The sequence below is a fragment of the Carlito syrichta genome, unplaced genomic scaffold (genome assembly GCF_000164805.1).
Source record: "Carlito syrichta isolate Samal-C Ts95f unplaced genomic scaffold, Tarsius_syrichta-2.0.1 Scaffold314643, whole genome shotgun sequence".
NCBI lineage: Eukaryota > Metazoa > Chordata > Mammalia > Primates > Tarsiidae > Carlito > Carlito syrichta.
In genome coordinates, this window is record NW_007258739.1 from 183,530 (window position 1) to 209,278 (window position 25,749).

Sequence of the window (25,749 nt, forward strand, 5' to 3'; positions counted from 1 at the left end):
TGAACTCACTGTCTAGCCTCCTGTTTAAAAACATACAATGCATATAGATTTGGTGTTACTCACTGTCTACTGCTCTTCAAATACTCTTTTTGCTGCTATAGATGAAAGTAAGGTTTATGTGCAGTTTGGAGGTAAATGTCCATTATTATGCATTGTGGTTCTATTGGGCTAAAGTAGAATATTCTTTTATTTTCTGAATACTTAACACTTAATAGAGAAAGTTTGGGGAAAAATCATAATACTAGTCTTCTCTGCTACAAGGTCTTTTCCTGTCTCCTTCATATACAGATCTTTTCTTGTGGACAGTGCACCTCCCAGAATCCAATGTATCCCATGGGCAGTCTGCCCCAACCTGACCTTCTGCAATAGGTTTTTCAGAGTTGCATTGACCTCCTTGATTGGGAATATACCCTCCACTTCCATAAGTCCAAGCTATATATAGTTGCTCCAAGCTCTCTTTCTTAGCCAGGGCAGATAGAACTAACCATAGAATGATGTTTTACTATTACCAATTATGTTTTACTATTTTGTTCCATTAGTCTTGAAATTAATAGAAAAATTCCCCCCTCCACATTTCAATAGATTGAATATCAACTTTAGAGTTTTATTATATCCATTTTTTTATATTTTTTTGTTTTGCCTTCATATATATTTTAGTGGGAGATTGGAATTTATCTCACTCTTACCCACAACTTTTGCCATTAGCATTGCCTTTTAAAAATAGACTTACTGAGAAATAATTTACACATTATAAAATTTCCCCCTTTAAAGTCTATAATTCATTGCTTTTGCCATATTCACAGAGTTGTGCAACTATCACCACTATCTAATTTAAACTATTTTTTTATTTCCCCACAAAGAAACCTAGTTCTTATTAGTAGTTACTTCCCATTCCCGTTTTCCCTCAGCCCATGGCAACCACTAATCTACTTCATCTCTATGGTTTTACCTACTCTGTACATTTAATATAAATGGATTAATACAATATATGGCTTCCTTGTATCTGGCTTTTTTCACCTAGCATAATGTTTTCAAAGTTCGTTCATAGTGTAGTATGTGTCATTACTTTATTTCTTTATTGCTAAATAATATTCTATTGTATGTAAATATCATATTTTGTTTTTACATTCATCAGTTGATGGACATTTGAGTTGTTTCCATGTTTTGATTATAAAGAATAGTGTTGCTATCAACATTCATGTACAACTTTTAGTATGGATAGATATATTTCAGTTCTCAGTATACACCTAGTAGTGGAATTACTGATTGATAACTTAATTCTTTCTATTACAGAATCATCCCACTTTGAATGTTTCATTTATCTTTGCATTTCATGTTTTCCTTTTTTTTTTTTTTTTGCGATATTAACCTTACATTTTCTAGAAGCCAACTATCCTAATAGCTTAATGTCTATTTGTTGAGAAATTATTGTAAAGTGTTCTACAAAACCAGAGTGAGATACTCACATGGTTTCACCTTTTGTCATTCTTGAACTGAATCAAATATGATAACCTGGCAGTTTTCTGGCACAGGTAGCTCTAGAGCCCATTCTTATAATGCAGCTTCTCAATGAAGGTAAACATAAACCAATATAATAGTTAAATCTGAAGAAATCTTTCCTTAATACTATACCTTGGAAGTTCATGTATAAAAAAATTTTATCTTAACCTCCGTTATTCACACCCAGTCATGCCCATCCTCCTTGAAGCAGAGAAGTATTTTTTAAAAACTTTCTCACCTAAACTTCCACCTCAAAACAAGAAACTTTATTATTTTACTTGTATCTTCTGAATAAGACAAAATGATGAAGTGTGAGTCAGTCAATTAATTTTATCTGAAATTGTATAATAGTTTAAAACTCATAACAATAGCCCCTGTCTTTGAGCAGCTAGAATAGTATGTGTGGCTCACTGTGTCAAGTGTTTTGCGTGCAATATCCTATTTATCCCAATCAACAACTATATAAAGTATTCTTATTCATATTTTACAGATACAGTAGCTGCTTACTTGGTAAATATAGTTTAATATCTAATAATCATCTTAAACTAAGCATGGCTAAAGCAGAGCTCCTGTGTTTTTCTCCAGACCTCTTCTTTCCCCAGTCTTTCTCAGCTCAGCAACAGGCACCACCATCTCTCCCCAGTTGATATATCCTGAGTCCTCTCTCTTGCACACTCTCCACATGCCCCTCATCAAAATTTCCTGTCCACTACACTTCCTCTTCTCTCCACATCCACATCTATTCTCTGAGTTTTAGCCATTTCATCTTTCATTATAGTCACTTGACTAGTCATCCCTACTTCCACACCTGCTCTTCTATAGTCTGCTGCCCACAGAGCACTACAGTGGCATTTTAGCATGTTAACGATGTCTCACATTTCTACTTCCCACTTTATTACAGTCATGTACCACGTAACAACATTTCTATCAACAGTGAACCACATATACAAGGGTGATCCCACAAGATTTTAACACCATGTTTTAGTTTTTTATTGTACCTTTACGATTTAGATATGTTTAGATACACAAATGCTTTCCATTGTGTTCCAATTGCCTACAGAATTCACTACAGTAACATGCTGTACAGGTGTATAGCCTAAGAGTAATAGGCTCTACCACATAGCCTGGGCGTACAGTAGGCAACACCATCTAGGTTTATGTAAGTATACTCTATGATGTTTTCACAATGACAAAATCTTCTAATGATGTATTTCTCAGAATATATTCCCATCATTAAGCAATACGTGACTGTACTTCTAATTATACTTAAAATCCAAACTCCTTACAATGATATACAAAGTCATACATGATCGGTCCCTTTCTACATGTGTCACCACAGTTTTCCCTCTCACCACTCTATAGTGACACTGACATCTTGCTGGCTCTTTCTTACACTAATTTCATCTCAGTGCCTTTGGGCCTTTGTTCTTGCTCTTCCCCCAAGTCTCTACGTGGCTGGTGTCTTTGGCAGATTTAGGTCTCAGTTTACATGCCATCTCCTTTAGAAAGGTCTTCCCTGACTGCAGCTTTTTCTTTGGAGTCAATATCATTTGAAAATACCTTGTATATTTATTTGCTGAAGTCTTTCTCCACCCCCAACCTTACCCTCATCTAAACATAAGGGAAGCTCCACAAAACAGACTTATTTATTATGTTTATTGTCATGTTTACTGCCTGGCCTATAAGTGGTTATCAGTAAAAATTTGAATGACAATAAATGAGAATATAACAAATGGATACATAGGTCCTAGGACCAGGTCTGCATGTGTGTATATATGTTTATATAAATTAATATACCTGTTTATCACAAATACAACTTGCACTCTGTAATGTTCTCATTCTTGTTCACATTCTTTTTAAACAGAATATTTTTATTACTTGGAGGGATCCAAAGATGCTCTCCTTTGTGGTTTCAGCGCGGATTCAGGGTACGAATATTTGTTTTACTTTTAACCTAAAGGCAGAAAAGAAGGAAAAGCATGCTCAGTCAGTTTGCTAATCAGAATCTTTTACTCTATATTGTTGTTATAATTTTACCTGTTCTGTCCAACAGCGAATTCAGACTATAAAATATTCACATTTGACACACACTCTTGAAAGCAAGACTTTGAGGTAGAACTTGAATTAACACAAGATACAGGTCATATAAATCTTAAGAAAGTAGAAAACATTACTTCCATAAAACCCCACCAAAAGCTAGTTGGATAGTCCCAGGCCTTTCTTCTTTCTGAAGAGCCACAAAATCAGTTTTTCTTTCCTCTTAAGTTTTGTTCATTCCCCCAATTAAATAGGACTCATAGGTAACTGAGTGAAATGTTTTGGTCACTCTAATCACAGGACCCTTTTGTCTTGATAAATATATTTTAAGAATCTCATCATATCTGTGCAAATATCCATCTGCTGTTTCTCTCATACACCAGCTTCATTTTATAGCAGGCCATTTGCTGTTGTTCATCCACCATCCGATATCTCTTCTTCACTGACTGTATATACCGAGGACACAGAAATAAGTAAGCTAAGACTTACTTGCTGTTCCAAGAAAATGTCCAGAACACTATTCATGTAATAACATTATGGTAAATAAGTCACCAATTTCAACAAAAACAACAAAAAGGCTTAAAGCTTGAAATATTTATGAACTTACACATTGCTATATTTTGACTATTCTTAATTCTCATTCATTCCAAGAATAAGAGTAGAAAGTTTTGGTAGAGGCCTACATATCAATTCTTATTGATCCAAAACTATTATAAAGCATCAAGTATAAATTTCCAAGTTTTGATGATGATGCTAATAACAGCTATCATTTATTAAATGTTTTCTATGTTCAGGAAGTATGTTAAGTAATTTGCACACATTATCTTCTTTAAAATTAATACCAATCTTCTTTTTTTTTTTTTTTTTTTCTTTTTGAGTTGGAGTCTCACTCTGTCACCCAGACTGGAGTGCAGTGGCCGCTCCTGGCCACTGCAGCCTCGACCTGCTGGGCTCCAGCGATCCTTTCGCCTCATCCTTCCAAGTAGCTGAAACTACAGGCGCGCACTACCATGCCCGGCTAATTTTTGATTTATTGTAGAGACGAGGTCTCGCCAAGTTGCCCAGGCAGGTCTCAAACCCGCAGGCTCAGGCAATCCACTCACCTCAACCTCCCAAAGCGCTGGGATTACAGGCTGAGCAACCAAGCCCAGTAATTTTACTCTTTTGAAGTATCTTTTTTTCACAGAAAGAGATAACTGTGACTTGGAGAATTGAAATAATTTGACAAAATCACCAACTAGTCAGTAGTAGGGTAGGATGCAAACCCAGTTATTCCTGCTCCAAATCATGTGATTTTAATCATTATTCAATATCGTCCCCTATGGAAGAAATCTTGAGTTTGTAACTTTTCTGGTAGGGCTCTTTAGGTTATGTCCTGAAGATACTCTAACTTGTAATGTTCTTTTTCACGTGTAGTCAGTGTCCAGAGGGGTACACCTGTGTGAAAATTGGCAAGAACCCTGATTATGGCTACACAAGCTTTGATACTTTCAGTTGGGCCTTCTTAGCCTTGTTTCGGCTAATGACCCAGGATTACTGGGAAAACCTTTACCAACAGGTGAGTGCCAAAAGAAACCTGCATTGCATTTTTGAATGGCATGAAAATCTGTTGTATCTTGCTTACCAGCCTTATAATAGGAGGATTTTTATTCAGTTGAAAAGGGAGGAAACTTAGTCTTATTACTAAAAGTCTTACTCTCAGAACTATTTTAATGAGGAGGCAGTTCTTAAATCACAAATAATTTTCTTATCCTCTCTGGGCGTATTTGATCTCTAGATCTTTTCCCTTTTGCAATGTGTCATCCTGTGGGGTCCTAGGTAAATAGAAAACATACTGAAATCTTGTCTGAAGCCACTCATGCACACATACTGCTTACTGTGCATACTTGGAGTGTACTACACACACATGCTCATTGTGTTTTATTTTCGAACTCCTACTTACAGTTAAGGATTCAACTTACTTCTCTGAATTTTTCTCTCCTAAGCCAGTTGCTCCTTCCTGAAGACTTCCATGATCCTTCGTATATTCTTCAGTTTGCAGAATTGATCTCTTATACTGCAATTGTTCATTTATATGTCTGTTTCCGCTAACTTAGGTGTGAACCTCTTGGGACTTGGGCTCTCTCTATTTATTTATATATCCTCAGCACCCAAATCCACAAGGAAGGAGATCAAAATGATTATTCTGTATACATAACAATGAATCACTTTTCTCAGAATTGCTGCAGATTCTTCTTTTGGTCTATTTTATATTTACATAATTTCTGGAAATATTATAAATGAATACAGAAATTAAAAAACACTTACAGAAAAAAGAAATGCAAATGATTTTTTTAAATATGCAAGAAGAGATCACTTTACCCAAAATTAAAGAAATGCAAATTAAAACTGTTATGATAGTTTTTTCACCTCTCAGAATGACAAAGATCAAAAAGTTGGAGAAAGAGATCCAGAGATACATTGTCTAACTGAGATACAGAGAGCAGGTTTCCTCACACATTGTTGGTAACTACTGATGAGAATAACACAGAAATTTCTATGAAAATTAAAAGAAACATGCCTGTTGACCTAGTTCTACTATTTGGAGTGTATTCAAGAGAATGAATCAATAACAACAAAAACAGATAGAAAAGGAAACTGAGTAACTAGCCATCAGAGGGAGATGAGAGAGACTTATTTTTCACTTAATATCTGTTGTACGCTTTTAAATTAGTTAAAAATGCAATGTATGATAAAAAGTATCTTGCAATTAACATTATGGATAAAATATTAGTTAAAAATAAATACCTATGAAATACATGAAAGTATCAAATAAGACTATCTGCCTAGTTAAATGCTATAACTAATTTCATGTTAAAGAATAAATGACAGAATTATTTCTTTATGTATTTACTTACTTACCTATTTATTTATTGAGTCAGAATCTCACTCTGTCACCCAGGCTGGAGTATAGTGGCATGATCACAGCTTTCCACAGCCTTCACTTCCTGGGTTTGGGCTAGCCTTCCACCTCAGCTTCCCAAGGATCTGGGACTACAGGCACACTACCATTATCAGCTAATTTTTTTATTTAAAAAATATAGAATTTTAACGGTAAAAGGAACTGTAGAAATTACCTGTTTCTAAAATTTGGAAGTGAACAAAGTAACAAATTTTAGAAGTATTTACAGACTATGGGGAAAATTCAAATTTTTATATTATTATACTAATAATCAAGAATCATACTTAACTTTAGTATAAGTTTATTATATGTTTTGTACTGAAAATGTGTTTAATATTGATTGTTTTTCTTGAATATATAATTTTAATTCTTTATATTTTTGATAACATGTGATTATACAAAATTGTCAACTTTATCTCTGCCAAAGTAAAATAGTTTATTAAGATAACTTTGTGTTATTAAAATGCCAATTTCCATTTTTCCCTAGACACTACGTGCTGCTGGCAAAACCTACATGATCTTCTTTGTTGTGGTGATTTTCCTGGGCTCCTTTTATCTGATAAACTTAATCCTGGCTGTGGTTGCCATGGCTTATGAAGAACAGAACCAGGCAAACATCGAAGAAGCTAAACAGAAAGAGTTCGAATTTCAACAAATGTTAGACCGACTTAAAAAAGAGCAAGAAGAAGCTGAGGTATTGTTATTTGGCTTAAAATTTTTCTTAGAAGTAAATATGAAAAAAGGTAACAACAAAGATCCTGTGTCTTTGCCTGACCTTCTATAGGTAGATTTTCCTTTTTATGAATTTTCAAACATTAACTACATCCTCATTTCTAGTGTGAGCGAATGAGCCAGTCCTGGACTGAGCTACAATTGACAACTTCCCCACTGATGCACAAAAGATGTTCTAAGACTGTTCCTCCAAATCTGTTACCAATAATGCCTCAGTTTATATGGAATTATATCAAGACCCGTAATATATAAGTTGCATTTCTCCAGGATACCAATTGTCCACAATGGTTCAAGGAAAATTATTTTAATGTTAAAATTAACAGATCCTCTATGGGGCAAAAAGTAAAATGTACATAATTTTTTGTTAATGTTGAAAGGATTTTTAAGATAAAACATGAGATATTAAGACAGCCATACTTATGGTTATGGCTACTTTAGGATAAATCACAAATCCTTGAAAATTCCTCCTTAATTCCACTGGAGGAGAACTTCAGTGGAAAAGCTTGAAAAGTCTTGTACAAAGAGTAATATAATTTCAAATATACTGCAAGAGTCTTAATATTTGTTTGGTGGTTTGCCCTAGTTAAATCTCTTCAAGGAATCTAATGTATTAGGGAGGGTAATAATAATAACCTGCAATGTAGAGAAACTTTGATGCATAAATGTTCAGCACAGCATTTTAATAATAGTAAAATTCAGAAAACATTTAAATCTTGAAAAATTAGAAAACAATAGAGTTAAGATATTTTGTCTTAGTGTATTATTCAGACATAAAATTATGTGTTTTAAGAACACTATTACACCATGAGGGAAAAAGTTGTTAAAACAATGATGTATTAAATACTTATAGTAAGATACAGTTGCGATTGTAAAATTATACATATGTAAAAAGATAATGGATATATTAGCATGAATTATTTCTATCATGTAAGATGAGTGTTTTTCTGTTTTTTATTCACATCTTTGTTATCTAAATTTTTTATAAGAATTTTAAAATTTTTGTAATGAAAAGCATTTTTTTTTTATAAAGGAGTAGTATTAAGTTATTCCAGGTACTACCTGAGGAATTCCTAGGAGTCCCTTTCAGGCTAATAATAATTGATCTTACCATTTTCTTGAGATAGTATTATTTTTTAATAATTCATTTTCTTTTTCAGATAAATCAATCTTTATTAAACTATAGAGTGTCTGATTCTATTGATGATATTAACTTAGTTACCTGATATGATACACTGTATCTTATTACATGGTTTATGTGAGTTTTATGTTCTAAAATGCTTAATGAAACATAACGTATAATATTTAAATTTTCTTTATTTTAAACAAATAGTAACATGTAATAGTTTAATTCCAAAGCACAGTGCTGCTTTATTACAATGTGGGAAAGGAAGCAAACATACGTATGGTAAGCATTCTGATCATAATGCAGAGAAAAGTATCATTTCATTTTGAAGGGGCATGATCATACGTACAGTGTTGTTACATTGGTGGGCAAGATGTGCTTCATCATAGGGCTTTCCAGATTTTTGAAATGACTCATGTATGTGTAACGTCTTGGCTCAATAGGCAATAGCAGCAGCAGTTGCTGAATATACAAGTATTGGGAGAAGCAGAATTACGGGCCTCTCAGAGAGTTCTTCTGAAACATCCAAACTGAGCTCTAAAAGTGCTAAGGAAAGAAGAAACAGAAGAAAGAAAAAGAATCAAAAGAAGCTGTTCAGTGGGGAGGAAAAGGGAGATGTTGAGAAATTGTCCAAATCAGAATCAGAAGAGAGTATCCGGAGAAAAAGTTTCCACCTTGGTGTTGAAGGGCAAAGGCGAGCACGGGAGAAGAGATTGTCTACCCCAAACCAGGTACCCCCAAACTGCCAAAAGTATATCATCAGAGACAGGATGATTGAGCAAAAAAGATTTATGCTTGGTTAAGGGAACTCGGGATAGAAGAGTGAGTGACTTCATTGGTATGTTTTTAGGTAAAAACTTATCTACTGCTGGGCATTTGTGGAAAGACAGCTGTAGCTTTTCATTTAAGTCTGGTTATTCTGAAAGGCCTTCAGAATTGTCATGTATTCTCTAAGAAACATGTTTTTAAAAACAGTATTTCTGAGAACTATCGTATGAAGAGACTGTTAACACTGTAGGTTAACTTTTATATTTGTATATACTTTGTATTTTATATATATTTTAAAGATGTGGGCTACAATTCAAGATTAGGTATACAAGTGGACATCATACCCCACTTTACCTGATTTGAGATCAGGAACCCTTACTGATGTTATGCCCCCACTTCCTCATCCCCCAACCCCCCGGCAGTATCCTGATACTGCCAATCCCTTTCGTATAGTATTATGGTAAATGTTTAGGGTCCATTTATGAATGAGAACATGTGGTACTCTGTTCTTTGTTTCTGTGATAGATCACTGAGTATTATAGACTCTCAATAATCCAAGATTTTGTAAAGTCCATATGTTTGTCCTTTGTGGCTGTGTAATATTCCATTGTGTATATGTATCACATTTTTTAAATCCAGTCCAGTTTTGTAATGCCTCATTGGTTAAAACCTGACCTTAGTCTAGTATTTCTTTCTTCACCACTGTAGCCAATAGTTTCACAAAAATATTAGCCATCACAATTTGGAATTTAGAGATGCCTTTGACCTCCTCCACCCCCAACCACATCACCTACTAACACATCTATTAATTCTGCCTGTGTGGAATTTCTCTTCCCTTTTTTTTCTTTTTCCATGGAATTCTCCATATCACGAGGCTCCTGCCTATAGTTCTGTTCAAACCCCCAAAAGGAGCTGTTGCTTCTATCATCCTTAGCATGTTCCTGTTTTCCATCACAAAACCCACACATCATTTTTCTAAAACAAAAATCTAGTCATCCCTCTACCCAACTTAAAGAAAAACTGAACAAACAAAAATATCTCTATTGAATAACCACTAAGTACAGAAGGAACCTCACATCTTATTCATGCAACAAACTGGATTCAGCTTCATCTTCCTACCTTACTCTACCTTCATACACCCTTAATTCACCAAACTGAAGTTCTCACTCTTACCTGCATGCCCTGTATAAACTTTTATTGCTTAGTACACAAGGTTTTCTCTAGCTGAAATAATGTTCTTCCTTATTTTCTGTTGTCATGATATCGCTCATTTTTCCCCTTTTTTCTCAGCTGTCCCCATCCCCAAAATTTTCCTGTGTCTTCTTCGCTTATCTCAATCTGCTCTTCCATGCCCCACTCAGAATTACTTTCCTTCTCATCTTTGCCTTCATTTAAAGTTTCCAATTTCTAATACTACTTGATATACATAGCCCAAGAAATAGAATATAGAATCCATGCCTTCAAAGACTTCAGTACCTAAATGGTGAGACAGAACTTGAACACGTGATATTAGTGATAAGAGCAGTCCAACTTGATTCTCAGGCAAAGACCTTTTCATACTCATTTTCTATTGTTCACAATGCCTGCCACTTTTTCCTTTTCACAGTAAGCACTACTGTTTATTTTATTGAACTAGATACTTCCAAAGAATTGACATTTAGTTTGGTTTATGGAAACCATTTATCCTGGACATGATTCATATTAGTGAGACTTTTTTCCGCTCTTTATTGGACTGCTTTTTTTCCAAGTTTTAATATTTTATGACTTTGTAAACTCACTGGCATTAAAAAGTCTTCTTTTTAAAGCACACCTTAACAGAATTCTCAATGTGTAAGGTGAAGTTGAAATCAATGCTACACGAAGAAGCATGCAGCATAGTGCTTAAGACAGTTTCAATTTCTTGTGGATCTTACAGATTGGTATATGAAAAGCTAAATAACAGGTAGCAATACTATTTTTTTTTTAAGGCCGAGCACAGTGGCTCACACCTGTAATCCCTGTAATTACTCTGGGAGGCTGAGGTGAGAGGTTTGCTTGAGCTCAGGAGTTTGAGATAAACCTGGACAATGTAGCAAGATCTCATTTCTACAAAAAAAAATTTTTTAAATAGCCAGACATAGTGGCTGGTGCCTGTAGTCCCAGCTACTCAGGAGGCTGAGGTGGAAGGATTGCCTGAGCCCAAGAGGTTGAGGCTGCGGTGAACTGAGATTGTGCCGCTGCACTCCAGTCTGGGTAATAGCGTGAGACCCTGACTCAAGTAAATAAACGAATAAATAAATTATTTTTTAAGTGACATGTTCTACACAGGAAAATTAATGGTATTTTAAAGAAATAGATCAGTTACTCTAGGCCAGAATAGTAGAAAGCTCAACAGCAACAAATAACTTATCTAGTCCTGAAAGAATGAATTCTTCAAATCTTTTCATCCCTTATTTGGAAGAATTTATCTTCTCGCTGAATTGCTCTGTTTTTTAATATGTTTCTTTTAAGCCAGTACAGAGGCGCCTGTCCTCAGGCTAGTGGATTCAGTAGTAGTTATATAAAGTGTGCTTCTATCAGTAAGTGCTTCCGTGGATACATGTCATCTTTTATTTTTTTCTGCAGTCACCCCTCAGCATTCGTGGCTCGTTGTTTTCTGCGAGGCGAAGCAGCAGAACAAGTCTTTTTAGTTTCAAAGGGCGAGGAAAAGATATAGGATCTGAGACTGAATTTGCTGATGACGAACACAGCATTTTCGGAGACAACGAGAGCAGAAGGGGTTCTCTGTTTGTGCCCCATAGACCCCAGGAGCAACGCAGCAATAACATCAGCCAAGCCAGTAGGTCTCCCCCAGTGCTGCCAGTGAACGGAAAGATGCACAGTGCCGTGGACTGCAATGGTGTGGTCTCCCTGGTTGATGGACCCTCAGCCCTCATGCTCCCCAATGGACAGCTTCTGCCAGAGGTGATAATAGATAAGGCAACTTCTGATGACAGCGTAAGGACATTTTACATAGTTCAGGCATGGCTGGGCCCTTATTCCTGCATCAGTCAGTCTTTCCGCTGGAGGGACCTTCTCTCTGGTCTTGTGAATGGCTCTGCATTTTGCAAAACTTTTTCTGTAGACACACACCTTTAACTCATTTAACCCTCATGCTGTGTTGTATCCTCAAATTCAAAGATATTTACAAGTTTTTTTAAAAAGTACTTATCTATTGATTTTATGATTGAAGATTCTAAATAATTTCTTTAGAGAACAATTTACAAAAGATACATAGAGAGCAGCATAGAAATGTATTGATAAAGCTGACCTTGTTAGTCATAATAGGACCCATATCTTTCCAATGCACAGTAGACTTCTTATCCTCAAAACAATTTAAAATGACTGTGCTTTAATTCCTCTACATAAATGAAACATGACTGTTTTTGTTTTAAAAATTTTTTTCAATCTGGCATCTATGAATCAAACAAAATATCCAAAACACACACACTGATACAGACAAATATAAAAACAAAAGCAAAACAACATTTTGAAATACAATTCCGAGAGTTAAGCAATGAGTGGTTAAGAGAAAAGTATCTGATTAGGCTTGAAAGTGAAACCTTTCTGCTTTTTGAAATTTTCACAATACCTCTTTAGCTCATTCATTGTGATATGTTGCATTACTAAATATCAAACAAGGACTCTGACTAGCCCAACAAGCTTCAAACATATTCTACATGTTCTTATATTCGCAGATGATGTAGTATATAAATGAGAATAAAGTTCCATCAAAGGCATGGCCACACACATATTTCAGTTTGAATAAATGCATGTGCTTTTAGGTAATGTGTGACCTCTGCTTGCATGATACAGCTTAAGCCCTTCTGTTAAGGTTTTTTTTTTTTTTCTTATCACATAAGCATGTTACATTTCTATGGAAGCAGATTCGTGTATTTTTTTCAATGAATGTGTGTGATCTGTAAAAATATTATGTAATTTAAATCATATTTGGAGATTTCATATTTTTAAATGAAATGTTTTCATTTAAGAGTTAAGTTTTTTTTTACCACATAAACGTCAGTACAACTATAAATCCCAAAGCTAAAACTATAAAATTAGAAGCAGTAGTAGATACTTTTAAAGATTCAATAATGCAATAAACATAAAAGTGTGACATAATATACAGTTTAGATGAAAACATTGCGTAACAGATAATGTAATCTCTGCAATCAAAACATGTCTACAATGAAAAAGAATTTGTTTAAACAGACAAATTCTTGTGTGACTTGTGGTGGGAGCAGGGGGAGGGAACTGCACTTTTGAAAAGTTAATAAATTAGAGACTATGACTGAGAAAACACAATTTTGGAGAGATTGCTATAAAAGATCCCCTGCAGCTATGTGTGTGTGCATCTGTGCATATAGAAATATAGACATACATACACACATGCACATATTTATGCCTGTATGTCTATGTTTTGATATGCATATATATGACAGTAACTATACAACTCTAGAACTACCTAGAAAAAATATATATATAAATATTCGTATTTATCATATACCACACACAAACAACAAATAAACGATAGCTTTAGAGTTGTGTAGTTGTTTGAACATATATGTGTGAGTGTGTGTGTGGGGGGGGGGTGTATTGTTGGCCTGCCTGCATTGAACCAGTACAATGTTTTTAATTTGAATTAGTAGCCAAGTTTCAAAAATAAGACATTTTCACTCAAAAATGAAAAGATCTGGTATATTTGAGCTCATATTTCTGCATGGCAACAATGTTAAGAACTGAGTAGTGGTCACCTCTTTCAGATGGAGCTTGCATTCTCCATTTTGCTACAGTTCTCATCAGTCTCAGTTGTTCTTTTCATACTGAGTTGTTTATCACCCTATACTCAGCTCAGTTCATGAGGTCTTCCTTAAGAGTAAGAAACAATCATTTTAGTAGCCTTCATTCATGTTGTTACCTCAACAAAGAATAATTACAGAAATGTATCAGAGAATGCTGAGGTTCTATTCCTTTCTATGCCTAGCACTTCAGCACTTGTTTAGTGGTTTTCATGTAGGACTCTTACATGGTAAAGCTATCTGAATGAATTTGACATCCAAAATAATAAAGAGATGATGATGGTGCTATAACAAAAAAAGCAGCTAGATTTGTTTTTTTTATTTCTTAAGTATTAAGTCCCTTAATCCTTGTAACAAGAATATAAAGCAGGTCACTATCATTATCCCCATTTTTCCAATGACGAAACTGAGACAGTTAAGTAACTCTCCTATGATATACAACCAGAGCAGAACCATGATTTGAACCCAACAATCCAGTCTCTACTTGTAATTTTTCACTGCAGCTAAATAAGCAAATTTTTATTTTCTGCCTAGAATGTATTAGAATTCTATTCTTAAGACTTTAATGAACCATTCTTATTTTTTCAGGGTACAACTAATCAAATACACAAAAAAAGACGCTGCAGTTCTTACCTCCTCTCAGAGGATGTGCTGAATGATCCCCATCTCAGACAAAGAGCAATGAGTAGAGCAAGCATACTCACAAATACAGTAGAAGGTATGTCATAATATTCTCTTTACCATACAGATTCTTAAGTAAAATTAATAGCAATTCTGGCCAAACTTAGACAGGTATGTGTAATTATTATGAAAGGATCCAAATAATATAACATGGCTTTAGACCATAGTAAAGATAACCAATGGATGCTGATGGAACAGTTTTCATATGCTTAAAAATTGATAAATTATTTGTGAGTAAAAACAAGCATTGAGTATTATGATCTTTTGAAGATGAATAACTTCATGGTAATTGACACAGAAAACTACATTAATCCATAGCTATGTGACTCTCTCACTATATGACCTTAGAAACTACCTAGTCTTTCTGAATTTCTCTCTTCTAATAAGCAAAGATAATCAAAGGGTGACAACTTTTATTTTCATTTTTTAATTTTCTTCTCCCTTAGATATTGAGGTGACAACTTTAAAAAATGTGCTGGTTCCTACTTTCAGCCCCCACAATATGCCATAGGTCCCACCTTGTTCATGGGCTAACACGTCACCCCTCACTCATTCTCCCATCATGGTCTCAAAATTTATGCTCACTCCCTAAATTTATGGTGAGAAATAAATGTACTAATAATATGAAATGTCTATTGCATGAGTCTCTCCATAAATTATTTTTAGTGTCTTGGTTCTGGGAGTTTTTTCACTTGTAAACTAGCAAGAACTTTTTCTGTGTAGACTAGAATTGTTTTATTTTTGTCATGGGATTAAAGACACAGGGGCAAAGTATATATATTTGTGGAAAATGTACGTTTCTCCATTAAGGAAAGATTAGTTCTGTTTACTGTCACATGTTAGGTATATTTTTCTCTGGAATATACTCACATATCTACAATAGGTCATTAATTCCACTGTCTTCCCCTCACTTATGCTTAATCTAGCCAATGAACATGTATACAATAATTGCATGTAATATACTATGCTTGCATAGAAATAGTACTGTTAAGTTTGCAAAGTCTAAACTATAAGCTTTATTTCAATATTAGAATGCATTGTTGATTTGTATCTGGCTAAGAGTAAATTATGCAGATGCTTGACTTCACTATCTTTGTTGTTGTTGTTGTTGTTGTTTTTTCCAGAACTTGAAGAGTCCAGACAAAAATGTCCACCTTGGTGGTACAGATTTGCACACACATTCTTGATTTGGAATTGCTCTCCATATTGGATAAAATTCAAAAAGTTCATCCATTTTATTGTAATGGATCCTTTTGTAGATCTTGCAATTACCATTTGCATAGTTTTAAACACATTGTTTATGGCTATGGAGCACCACCCAATGACAAATGAATTCAGAAATGTACTGGTGGTGGGAAATTTGGTGAGTCTCTTATGGTGTGTTATGTACCCATAGCTTCTCTCTTTAACTATCATCATTATCATTTTTTTAAGTCAGATGGATTTTCAGCCCTGTAATTATGAATATATAGAATTTATCATATGAATCAAAGTGCAGAGTCAAGTATTTTTTTTTTATTTCAATAGCTTTTAGGGGGAACACATGGTTCAGATGGATTTTCAGCCCTGGAATTATGAATATATAGAATTTATCATATGAATCAAAGTGCAGAGTCAAGTATTTTTTTTTATTTCAATAGCTTTTAGGGGGAACACATGGCTTTTGGTTATATGGATGCATTGTATAATTTAAAAGAAGTCTGGGCTTTAAATGTACTCACCACTCCCACATCAGCTCATTGTATCCAATAGGTGATTTTTCATTCCTCTCCCCCACAGCTCTCCCCTTTCCGAGTATCCAATGTCCATTATACCATTCAATACGTCTTTGTAGATCCTAGTTTAGCTCCCACTTATAAGTGAGAACATGCAGTGTTTGACTTTCTGTTCCTGTGTTATTTCACTTAGGAAGATACAAAATATAATTAGGAAAATTGATTTCAGAGTGATCTCTGAAATGTGCAGTGCTGGTTATACTCTAGCTTAATGCCTTATGGCAAATAAAAAATGTTCGTTTCTGACAATGTATGTGAGGCAGGCAGAAGTTCTTTTTCAGGGTCAAAAGATCACAGCTTATGACTCATCATAAATCTTGAATAACTCTGGATGTCTTTGTGAATGTCTATATAAGATAAGTTTACTTTTGCTGTGGTCCCAAATCAATTCAAAGGGTTTTTTGGGGGGTCTGTATTGTCTCCTAAATTGTCTACAAATATTCCCAGCTAGGATGCAATTTGCTCTCTGAGTTAGCATTCTTCCTCCTTTCTGTTTGTCTTTGGAAAAAGGCAGGACTATTTAGCTTCTGATTGATGGTGAAGGTCCAGATCATGCAAATCAGTACCTTCTCACTGAGTTGACAGCATCCCTGTGAACTCAAAAAGGATTCACTGGGTCTCATCCTGAGACTGCAGTCCTGAGTCATGGTGCTTCCTGCTAATCATCTTGATCCTACATTATTTGAAAATTGTGTCACTCGGTTATAGACCTAACCATTTCCCTTTGAACTTTTTTTGGTCAGGTTCTTTGAGTCAAAGTGTACCTGGATGATTAACAAACAAGGTTTGCATTGTTGCCTTTTAAAGTGAATCCTTTGATACCAGTATCATGAATTAATGATGTTTTGCAATCCACTTTTGTATCTAAGCTTTAGAAGTCTTACTTTAGCTGCCACTGTGTCAATTAAATCCATTTTCCTCTTCTACTGATAAATCTTTAAAGAGTGAGCCAACTTATCCTTTATTACTCTGAGTAGTCAGATCAGAACAAAAGACTCGTTCAAAGTTTTATTATCAACCTATGTTTCTTTATTAGCTTCTTCCAGAACAACTTGCTGACCCATACACGTTTTTTTGCAGAGTGACTGTGTTAATTATCAAAGATTTTACTTTATTGGAATTTTAACATGCTCTTTTAAAATACTAACTAAACATGATGAGAGGTAATAGAACTGTTAAGAGCTTTTTAATCCTTTGATCTTTATATGAGAGCTGTAGAATGAAAGCTACTTAGTTTATAGGATTAAATGAAATAAGAATATCCATTTGTAAAGTATTTAGCACATTGTCTAGAACACAGAAAATGATAAGCAAATAGTTGTCATCATTGCATTGATTCCATACTTTCTGATAATAATAGAAAAGCATTGTATTTCTCATTTAGGTCTTTACTGGAATCTTTGCAGCTGAGATGGTTTTAAAACTAATTGCCATGGATCCATATGAGTATTTCCAAGTAGGCTGGAATATTTTTGACAGCCTCATTGTGACTTTAAGTTTAGTGGAGCTTTTTCTGGCAGATGTGGAAGGATTGTCAGTTCTGCGATCATTCAGACTGGTAAATATCAACTAAACTTACCATTATAGTCTATAATAAGAATATAATTATAGATCTTAGTCTTTGCATTATTATTATTTAAAACTTTTGGAAGTTTTAGTCAAAAGGCAAGATTAGATCTTGATCTCCAGTAAAATAAAGTTCATCCATTAGAAAGTAACTTAAAGAACTAAAATCACAAGAATTTGTGGGATTTTTTGGGGGGAAGGGAGTTGGAATCTCACTCTGTTGCCCAGGCTGGAGTGAAGTGGCATACTCATAGTCACCCCACGGCCACCCCAGCTTCAAACTGCTGGAATCAGGCGATCTGTCCACCTCAGCCTTCCAAGTAGCCAGAACTATAGGTGCACACTGCCATGCCTGGCTAATTTTTTTTTAAATTTATTGTAGAGACGAGTTCTCACCAAGTTGCCCCGACTGGTCTTGGACCCATGGGCTCAGGCAATCTACTCGCCTCGGCCTCCCAAAGTGCTGGGATTACAGGCTGAGCCACTGAGCCTGGCTCACAAGAATATTTTAATTTTATGATTTTCAAGACATGTTCAATTCTAATTGAAGTATATTCTAATACTATAGAAATATTTTCTTTGCTCAGTAGGGCAATTTATTTTATAGTAAGAAGCTTATGGTTTACAGAATTTCAACCATTATATGTTGATAACTTTATAAATTTTGATAATTAAGCGCTAAATCACGATCCCCAAAAACAATTGTCTGATATCAACTATATAAAAATACTAATATGCTGAGTTTTTTCCAAATGTCAGTATGATAAAATGTATAAAAGTATTAGAAAATAGAATTAAGGAAAAAATATCAATTCAAAAAAAATCTAAAATCGAAAGAGACTTCTACAGCAACCCTGAATTAAAATTACACACATCCTTCATAATGTGTGTTGTAATTATAGTGTGGCAAGTGTAACAAAATAACAGGAATATTGAATAGATTAAAATAAACAACAGGAGTAATTGATTTTAGCCAGATAATAATGATATTATTCTAGGACTTAAAGTCTGTTTTAAACTTAGAACAGAAATAAAGATTGGAAGCATAACAATTTTTTTAAATAATGATTAACATTAAGCTTTATATTTGCTTTTAGCTCCGAGTCTTCAAGTTGGCAAAATCCTGGCCAACACTGAACATGCTGATAAAAATCATTGGTAACTCAGTGGGGGCTCTGGGCAACCTCACCTTGGTGTTGGCCATCATTGTCTTCATTTTTGCCGTGGTGGGCATGCAGCTCTTTGGTAAGAGCTACAGAGAATGTGTCTGCAAGATCAATGCTGACTGTAAGCTTCCTCGCTGGCACATGAACGACTTCTTCCATTCCTTCCTGATCGTGTTCCGCGTGCTCTGTGGAGAGTGGATAGAGACCATGTGGGACTGTATGGAAGTCGCTGGTCAAGCCATGTGCCTTATTGTTTACATGATGGTCATGGTCATTGGAAACCTAGTGGTATGTAACCAGATGCTCACATACTTAAAATTCTCTGTGAAAATTATATTATGGTGATATGACGTGCTATTTTTAAACTTTTGCAATCAGTTAGGTATAAAAGTATTATTTATAAGAGAACACTGATAATTTTAATACAAAGAAGAACAATAAAGAAAATAAAATGTTTTATTAATTTCCATGGCCAGTTAACTCATATTTATAATTTTGAAAATCATCCCTATTCATTTTAATGCAAAGCTTCCTATTTTGTTCTCTCATTTTGATAGTGATATCATATTAATATTAAATCAGTATTTTTCATGCCTCTCAAAGCTAAACAAGTAAATAATGTATGATTAAGTTAACAATGACAAAAAATGAAGTTATAATAGACCAAGGTAAATGAAGGGACTGGTCCCACCACCTTATAGTCAGACTAGCATCTCTACAGTGACCAGCAATTTATGACTCACAGGCCAAATCCAGTGAAATGCCCATTTTTGTATGATCCCTTTGAGATGAGAATGATATTTACATTTTTAAGTGGTTAAAAAAATCAAAAGAATAAATGGCACAGGCACATTATAAGAAGTTCAAATTTTAGCGTTCATAAGTAAAGTTTTATTGAACACAGACCTGTTCATTCATTTCATTTCTTTTATGGCTCCTTTTACACTACAGTGGAAGAGTTGAGTAGCTGCCACAGATACCCTATGTCCTACAAAACAGAACGCTTGCCAACAATTTCTTTATAACATCTGTCTATTTTTCCAGTTGTTCTCTTGGCTTATATTTTTCTGCTTTTCTTTTGTATTCTGGCTGGTGAAAACTTTTAAGCCTACAAGCAGGAGAAAATTGGGATAATATGCTCTTCCATGAGCTAATCACCTCAATTTTCAAATCTGCCATGTTTACTTGTCTCAGTTGGTCATCTTAGAATCAAACCTCTCATCAGGTATCTCAGAGATGGGGTGTGGTAACAGCTTACATGGTAAGTACCTTCACTTTCCACTGGCCTGAAAATAAATTACTAAAATTTTATTGTCCCGGCAGGCTCCATATAAAAAGGAATCAAAGATCAGTACAGAAACCTACATTCATCCAATCACATACTAGATGACAGTGTGTCAGACATATACAGAGTGAAACATGCAATGCAAGTTCTAAACCCATTCTGTACATACACACACACAAAATAAATTACCATTCTGTAATTATCGATCACCCTCAAGCTGTAGTAATAAATAAGCATTCTGCTTTTACATAGGCTTACAAATTCCTTCCAATTTGGAATGAAACACACATTCTCTTTGGTTCTTCTGAGTTTAAATTTTGTGTTCATAAGCTCCCATGCAAGACTTGTTTGTGTATTTCTTCTTACAAAATTTTTGACATAAACAGTGAAATTGTGAAAGGTGTAAGTTGTGAAAACATTCCACACTAAGCCAGTGATCGCAAGTAATTTGTTTATTATTTATTCAGCATATGCAAAGGCAGGGGCTTTCCCTAGCTCTCATCAGATTATCCAGTCAACACCTTCTCTGTGAAAAGAAATGTATTTAGCTATTGTTTAGACAGGGATATATTTAGGAATTGTTTTGGTAAAAAGCCAAAAAAAAAAATAGACCCTGTCTTTAAGATGCTTATATTCTATTAGGACAGATAAAAGCAGTACAAAAAAAAATTATCAGACAAGGAAGATGTGATGAGTGCTATCAGTGAAGTTCAAATAAACTGATATTGACACTTAAAAAGAGATTCTAGATTTAGACTCAAGGAAAGCTTTATAAGTAGGTCTTTGAAGAATACATAATGTAGTATTTGAGCATGGACATTAGTAAGAGAGTAATGCTTTCCTTTGAAGGGTAATATAGATTTATAGTAAAAATAGATAAGCTATGTTGGCATTTCATTCATGTAGAATTAGTATTGAATGACTCATATTGTCATTCATTAATTCTTAACTCATGATAATGAAAGAAAACAAAAGGATAATTCATAAAGTTGTTAACCAACTCTTTAATTAAGAAACTACCAATATTGTAGAATTAGAATCTGAGAAAAAATAGAAAAATTATGTTCTTGATGTAGTCCTGCACATTCTGGTTATATGCTAAACTGACCTCTCTTTTTAAAAATGTATCTCATTTGTTCTTTAGTTCATTTTACTGCCAATGAATTGAAACGGTTAAGAATCATAAGTCTCAAGGACACATTTAGAAAAATAGGTTTTAGTTAGCGCAAGTCTACATCAGGAAACTAGTGAAGACCCATAATCAAAATGAGACTTTGAATCAAATATACATTTGATTAATATTTCTTTTCTTGCCTAATGTGATAATAGGTGACACAAAATGGAATTTATTTTCATTTGTGATACCCATTAGGTTATTAATGGGTATTTTAGAGTCTTATGATTTTGAAAAAAAAAGAAAGTTGTTGTAGCATCTGTTCTCTAGGATGTGACACAACATAAATATATTATTGAAAAAGAAGTTTATTAACACTTGAATGGATTAATGGGTCCTCATAAGTATTCCTATTAAAACACAAACATACATAAACATTTATTTTGTACTGAAATATTTTTTCATTGGCAATTATTGAACTATTTCAGAATTAAAATAAACTATTCAGAATTTCTTTAGTGATTATCAAAATTGTTTTCTATAATTCCCAGGTAACCAATCCCCAGGATTTTCTCTTAATCAGACTTACTGACACAAACAATTTTAATCTGCTTTTTTATACTTACATCTCTGAGAAATTGTTTTAAGTGTGACCAAAATCAGGGATGAGTCCCTTCTCCTCAGTTATTTTATTTTAATAATATGAGGTAGATGATTTGGGCCATGAAGAGACTTACATCAAATGCTAATTCAATTACCTTTTTGTTTCCTATATAAAACAATGTTTAAATATAATTTACATGTTTTCTTTCCTCTGTAAACCCTTTTTTTTTTTTTACAATGTTGAATTCACCTGCATCCCTACTTCAGTGAGAAACAAACAGAAAGGATTTTGCTTACACAGGATTTTGCTTCAAGAATATAAACTGTCCTTTTCCCCTTTTGTAACCTCTTTTAGGGCAAAAGTGATTGGCAATGAAGTCAGCCAGTCATAATGTTATTATCACATGAATCAGGTTAAATGGGCAGGTCCTTTTCTGTGTTTTAAAAGCTACTTTAAGTGAACAGTTATTGCACAAAATATTTTATTACAGGAACTCCAAGTATTAGGCTTTCCATTTGTGTCAAGTGACATTGATCTTCTGGGTAAAGTGAATGCATATCTTGGCCTGAATGAATTCAACACAATAGGCAACAGTCACAATTTTCTTGTTCTACTCATTTCTCATAAGTAATAGTAATAATAGGAAGAATGTTAGGAAAGTATTATGTACATAAAAGGGAAGTTAAACAAAGGACTCCTGCTACAGAAATGAACTCAGAAATGACATAACAGTAATGGTGAGGGATCATTCTCTCTGCTCCCCATGGTAATTCTTCATGGGCGTGGCTGACTCTCTGCTCCCCATAGTCTGCAGAGGCTAATCTGTGAAAGAGTGGTGAGGAACCTACCCTCTCCTCTATTTCTCTCACATGTTCTGACTTTGGTGTGAAAAATGCAGGGATCTTTATTGCTGGTTTGTATGGTTTGTATAATGTTTGTGTTTCAGAAAAGTGTGTTTATTTCCTTTTTTTATATTTCCTGTCTCCTTATTTCTCTACACCCCATCCCCACCCTGCTGTAGGTCCTGAACCTATTTCTGGCTTTATTATTGAGCTCATTTAGTTCAGACAATCTTACAGCAGTTGAAGAAGACACTGATGCAAACAACCTCCAGATTGCAGTGGCCAGAATTAAAAAGGGAATAAATTATGTGAAGCAAACTTTACATGAATGTATTCTAAAAGCATTTTCCAAAACGCCAAAGATTTCCAGGGAGATAAGACAAACAGAAGAACTAAATACTAAGAAGGAAAACTATATATCTAACCGAACACTTGCTGAAATAAGCAAAGATCACAATTTCCGCAAGGAAAAAGATAGAATCAGTGGTTTTGCGAGAAGCATGGACAAATACTTGATGGAAGAAAGTGATTGTCAATCATTTATTCATAATCCCAGTCTCACAGTGACAGTGCCAATTGCACCTGGGGAATCTGATTTGGAGAATATGAATACAGAGGAACTTAGCAGTGATTCAGATAGTGAATACAGCAAAGAGGTAAGATTACTTTATATACCTTGTGTTTCATTGTATTAATTAGTATAAAATTAGTCAAATTTTCAGATTTCAGTTGTCATAAATTCTTTCTAACATTGCATATACTTATGGAGAGTTTTTGTGTGTGACTTTTTACACCATAGCTTTCTGAAGGTTCATCTGGTAAAATGTTCTTATTAATTCTTAATAGTCAATTTAATCTTAGCTATATTTGAAAGCACCCAGTATCTTTGAGTCTTCCCATGTTTCATTGCATGCTTCTTATCAGTCAGAAAGCCATGTGCAGTCTCCTTCCACAGTGTCTGTTGAATCCACCTCTCTTCTTCATCACCTTGACCTTTGTACTCACTACTTCTTGCCTTAGTCATTTCAAGTGGAGTCCTAACTAATGCTTCTGCCTCCATTTGGCATTTTCTTTAATCCACTTACTTGACTAATATTACTCAGATTCAATCCTAGTCATGTCACTCCTATGATGTATCCATGATCTCCAAAGTATCTTGAATTATGTACTGTACAAAATTTTCACACTGTTTCTCCAGCCAGCTTTGACCAACTGTGTTTCCTAGTGCTCGCCTGTAGATTTTTTGTCTGTACCAAATCAATTTCCTATTAGGTCATAAACACTCTTTAGCTGCATGACTTTGCTTGTAATTTCCTTCTCCAGTCAAAATCCTGTATGCCTTCTTCAAGATATAGCCCTCAAATTTTTCATTCATTAAATTATTAGTACCTAAGTCATAGTTGGGTAAGGGCTAAATGAATTAACACGTACTAAACGTTTAGACCAATGCTCAGAGTTTTCAAAATGTTTCCTAGTTTCTCCCCAAATGAATGTAATCTTTTCTCATTTTGAACTCTATACAATTTTATACCCCTCTCTGTATTTATTAGTTAGTTTTATATTTTAATTTTTTGAGAAATTATGGTATGCATCAAATGGTGCTATAAACTCATTGAGGCCAGCATCTACTTTAAAAGTTTTTTTGTGTATCCTCCTCCCTCACATTTACCTGTATATTTCTACTGAGGCAAGGTATGTGTTGTACTGTATTTTTATTGTGAAATAAAATAAACTATAAGTCAGTATGCCACAAATTATTTTTATGGCATAACTTTAAAGTTTGAAAATAATCATTTTTTATTTAACTCTTGTTAGAAAGTATTTGACAGATATCTACCAAATATCTTCTTATCTTCTATTTATTTAACCTGATTAGGACTTGCCCTCCTAATTTATAGTGGTTTTGGAAAACGATTATATGGAATAATCATAAACAATACATGTATATTTGTATCTGTGTGTATTATGTGGGTGTGTGTGTGTGTGTGAATATATATATAATATATATATTTATAGAGAGAGAGAGAAGAAATGTTCTATACTTATGGAGTGAATAAATGACTAAATAAATTATATATACTTCTAAGTAGTCAAAGAAATTCTTTTCCAAGATGGCAAAGTAAGAAATAAAGTACAGTCTTTCTTTGATATCCATGACAGATTGTTTCTAGGACTTCTTATGAATACCAAAATCTACAAAAACTTAAGTTTCTTATATAATGACATAATATTTATACATAACCTACATACATCTTCTCATATACTTCAAATAATTTTCAGGTTTCTTATAATACTTAATACAATGTAAATGCTATGTAAACAGTTGTTTTACTGTATTTTATATTTGTATCATTTTTATTGTCATATTGTTATTTTTTCCAAATACATTTGATCTGTTGTTGGTTGAATCCCAGGCTGTAGAACTCACGGATACAGAGGGCTGGCTATACTTTATTTGTATATTTTTAAATGTTTTATGTGAAAGAATTAATATTCCCCAAACTTAAAGACTATTTAAACCTGCAGTTCGAAAATCAGATTCCATATATAGCTTTTCAGGGGAAGGCATCTGGGTTTAATCTCATATGGAAAAGGAGCTAATCCAATCACTCATTTTTCTACTATCAAAGATTAAAATTATAAATTCCAATCATCTGGCCGACAATTGCTCTCAGAATAAGTCTGAGATTGTAAGTGTGAAAGCATGTCAGGAACTGGGCAAGGTCAACCAAATATTCCTATAGTTAATTCTTAACATTTGAAAGGAATTATTTTTTACCTGGTCACTTTTGTTTGTT

General features: G+C 34.1%; 1 protein-coding gene and 2 long non-coding RNA genes across 6 annotated transcripts in view; 1 reads left to right on the forward strand and 2 right to left on the reverse strand.

The window, feature by feature from the left end:
- SCN9A (sodium voltage-gated channel alpha subunit 9) overlaps positions 1 to 25,749 on the forward strand; it is a 108,890-nt gene that overhangs the window by 13,319 nt on the left and 69,822 nt on the right. For 2 of the 4 annotated variants that reach the window (XM_008071704.2, XM_021719415.1), the window contains exons 7-16: positions 3,365 to 3,428; positions 4,954 to 5,095; positions 6,966 to 7,172; positions 8,777 to 9,064; positions 11,706 to 12,044; positions 14,507 to 14,636; positions 15,724 to 15,962; positions 17,759 to 17,932; positions 19,038 to 19,394; positions 23,131 to 23,607. In XM_008071704.2, coding sequence (XP_008069895.1) covers positions 3,365 to 3,428; positions 4,954 to 5,095; positions 6,966 to 7,172; positions 8,777 to 9,064; positions 11,706 to 12,044; positions 14,507 to 14,636; positions 15,724 to 15,962; positions 17,759 to 17,932; positions 19,038 to 19,394; positions 23,131 to 23,607 — 2,417 coding nt within the window. Of the gene's footprint in view, positions 1 to 3,364; positions 3,429 to 4,953; positions 5,096 to 6,965; positions 7,173 to 8,776; positions 9,065 to 11,705; positions 12,078 to 14,506; positions 14,637 to 15,723; positions 15,963 to 17,758; positions 17,933 to 19,037; positions 19,395 to 23,130; positions 23,608 to 25,749 lie in introns of all 4 variants that reach the window. The other 2 variants (XM_021719413.1, XM_021719414.1) reach the window with 1 other exon arrangement.
- LOC103274237 lies at positions 8,507 to 19,210 on the reverse strand. The gene is made up of 2 exons (XR_505247.1): positions 19,130 to 19,210; positions 8,507 to 8,879 (listed from the first exon to the last, which is right to left on the reverse strand). It is a non-coding gene; the product is annotated as an uncharacterized LOC103274237 (long non-coding RNA).
- LOC103274236 overlaps positions 19,212 to 25,749 on the reverse strand; it is a 120,329-nt gene continuing 113,791 nt past the window's right edge. Inside the window, exon 4 of the long non-coding RNA XR_505246.1 lies at positions 19,212 to 19,291. This is a non-coding gene — a long non-coding RNA (uncharacterized LOC103274236). The remainder of the gene's footprint in view (positions 19,292 to 25,749) is intronic.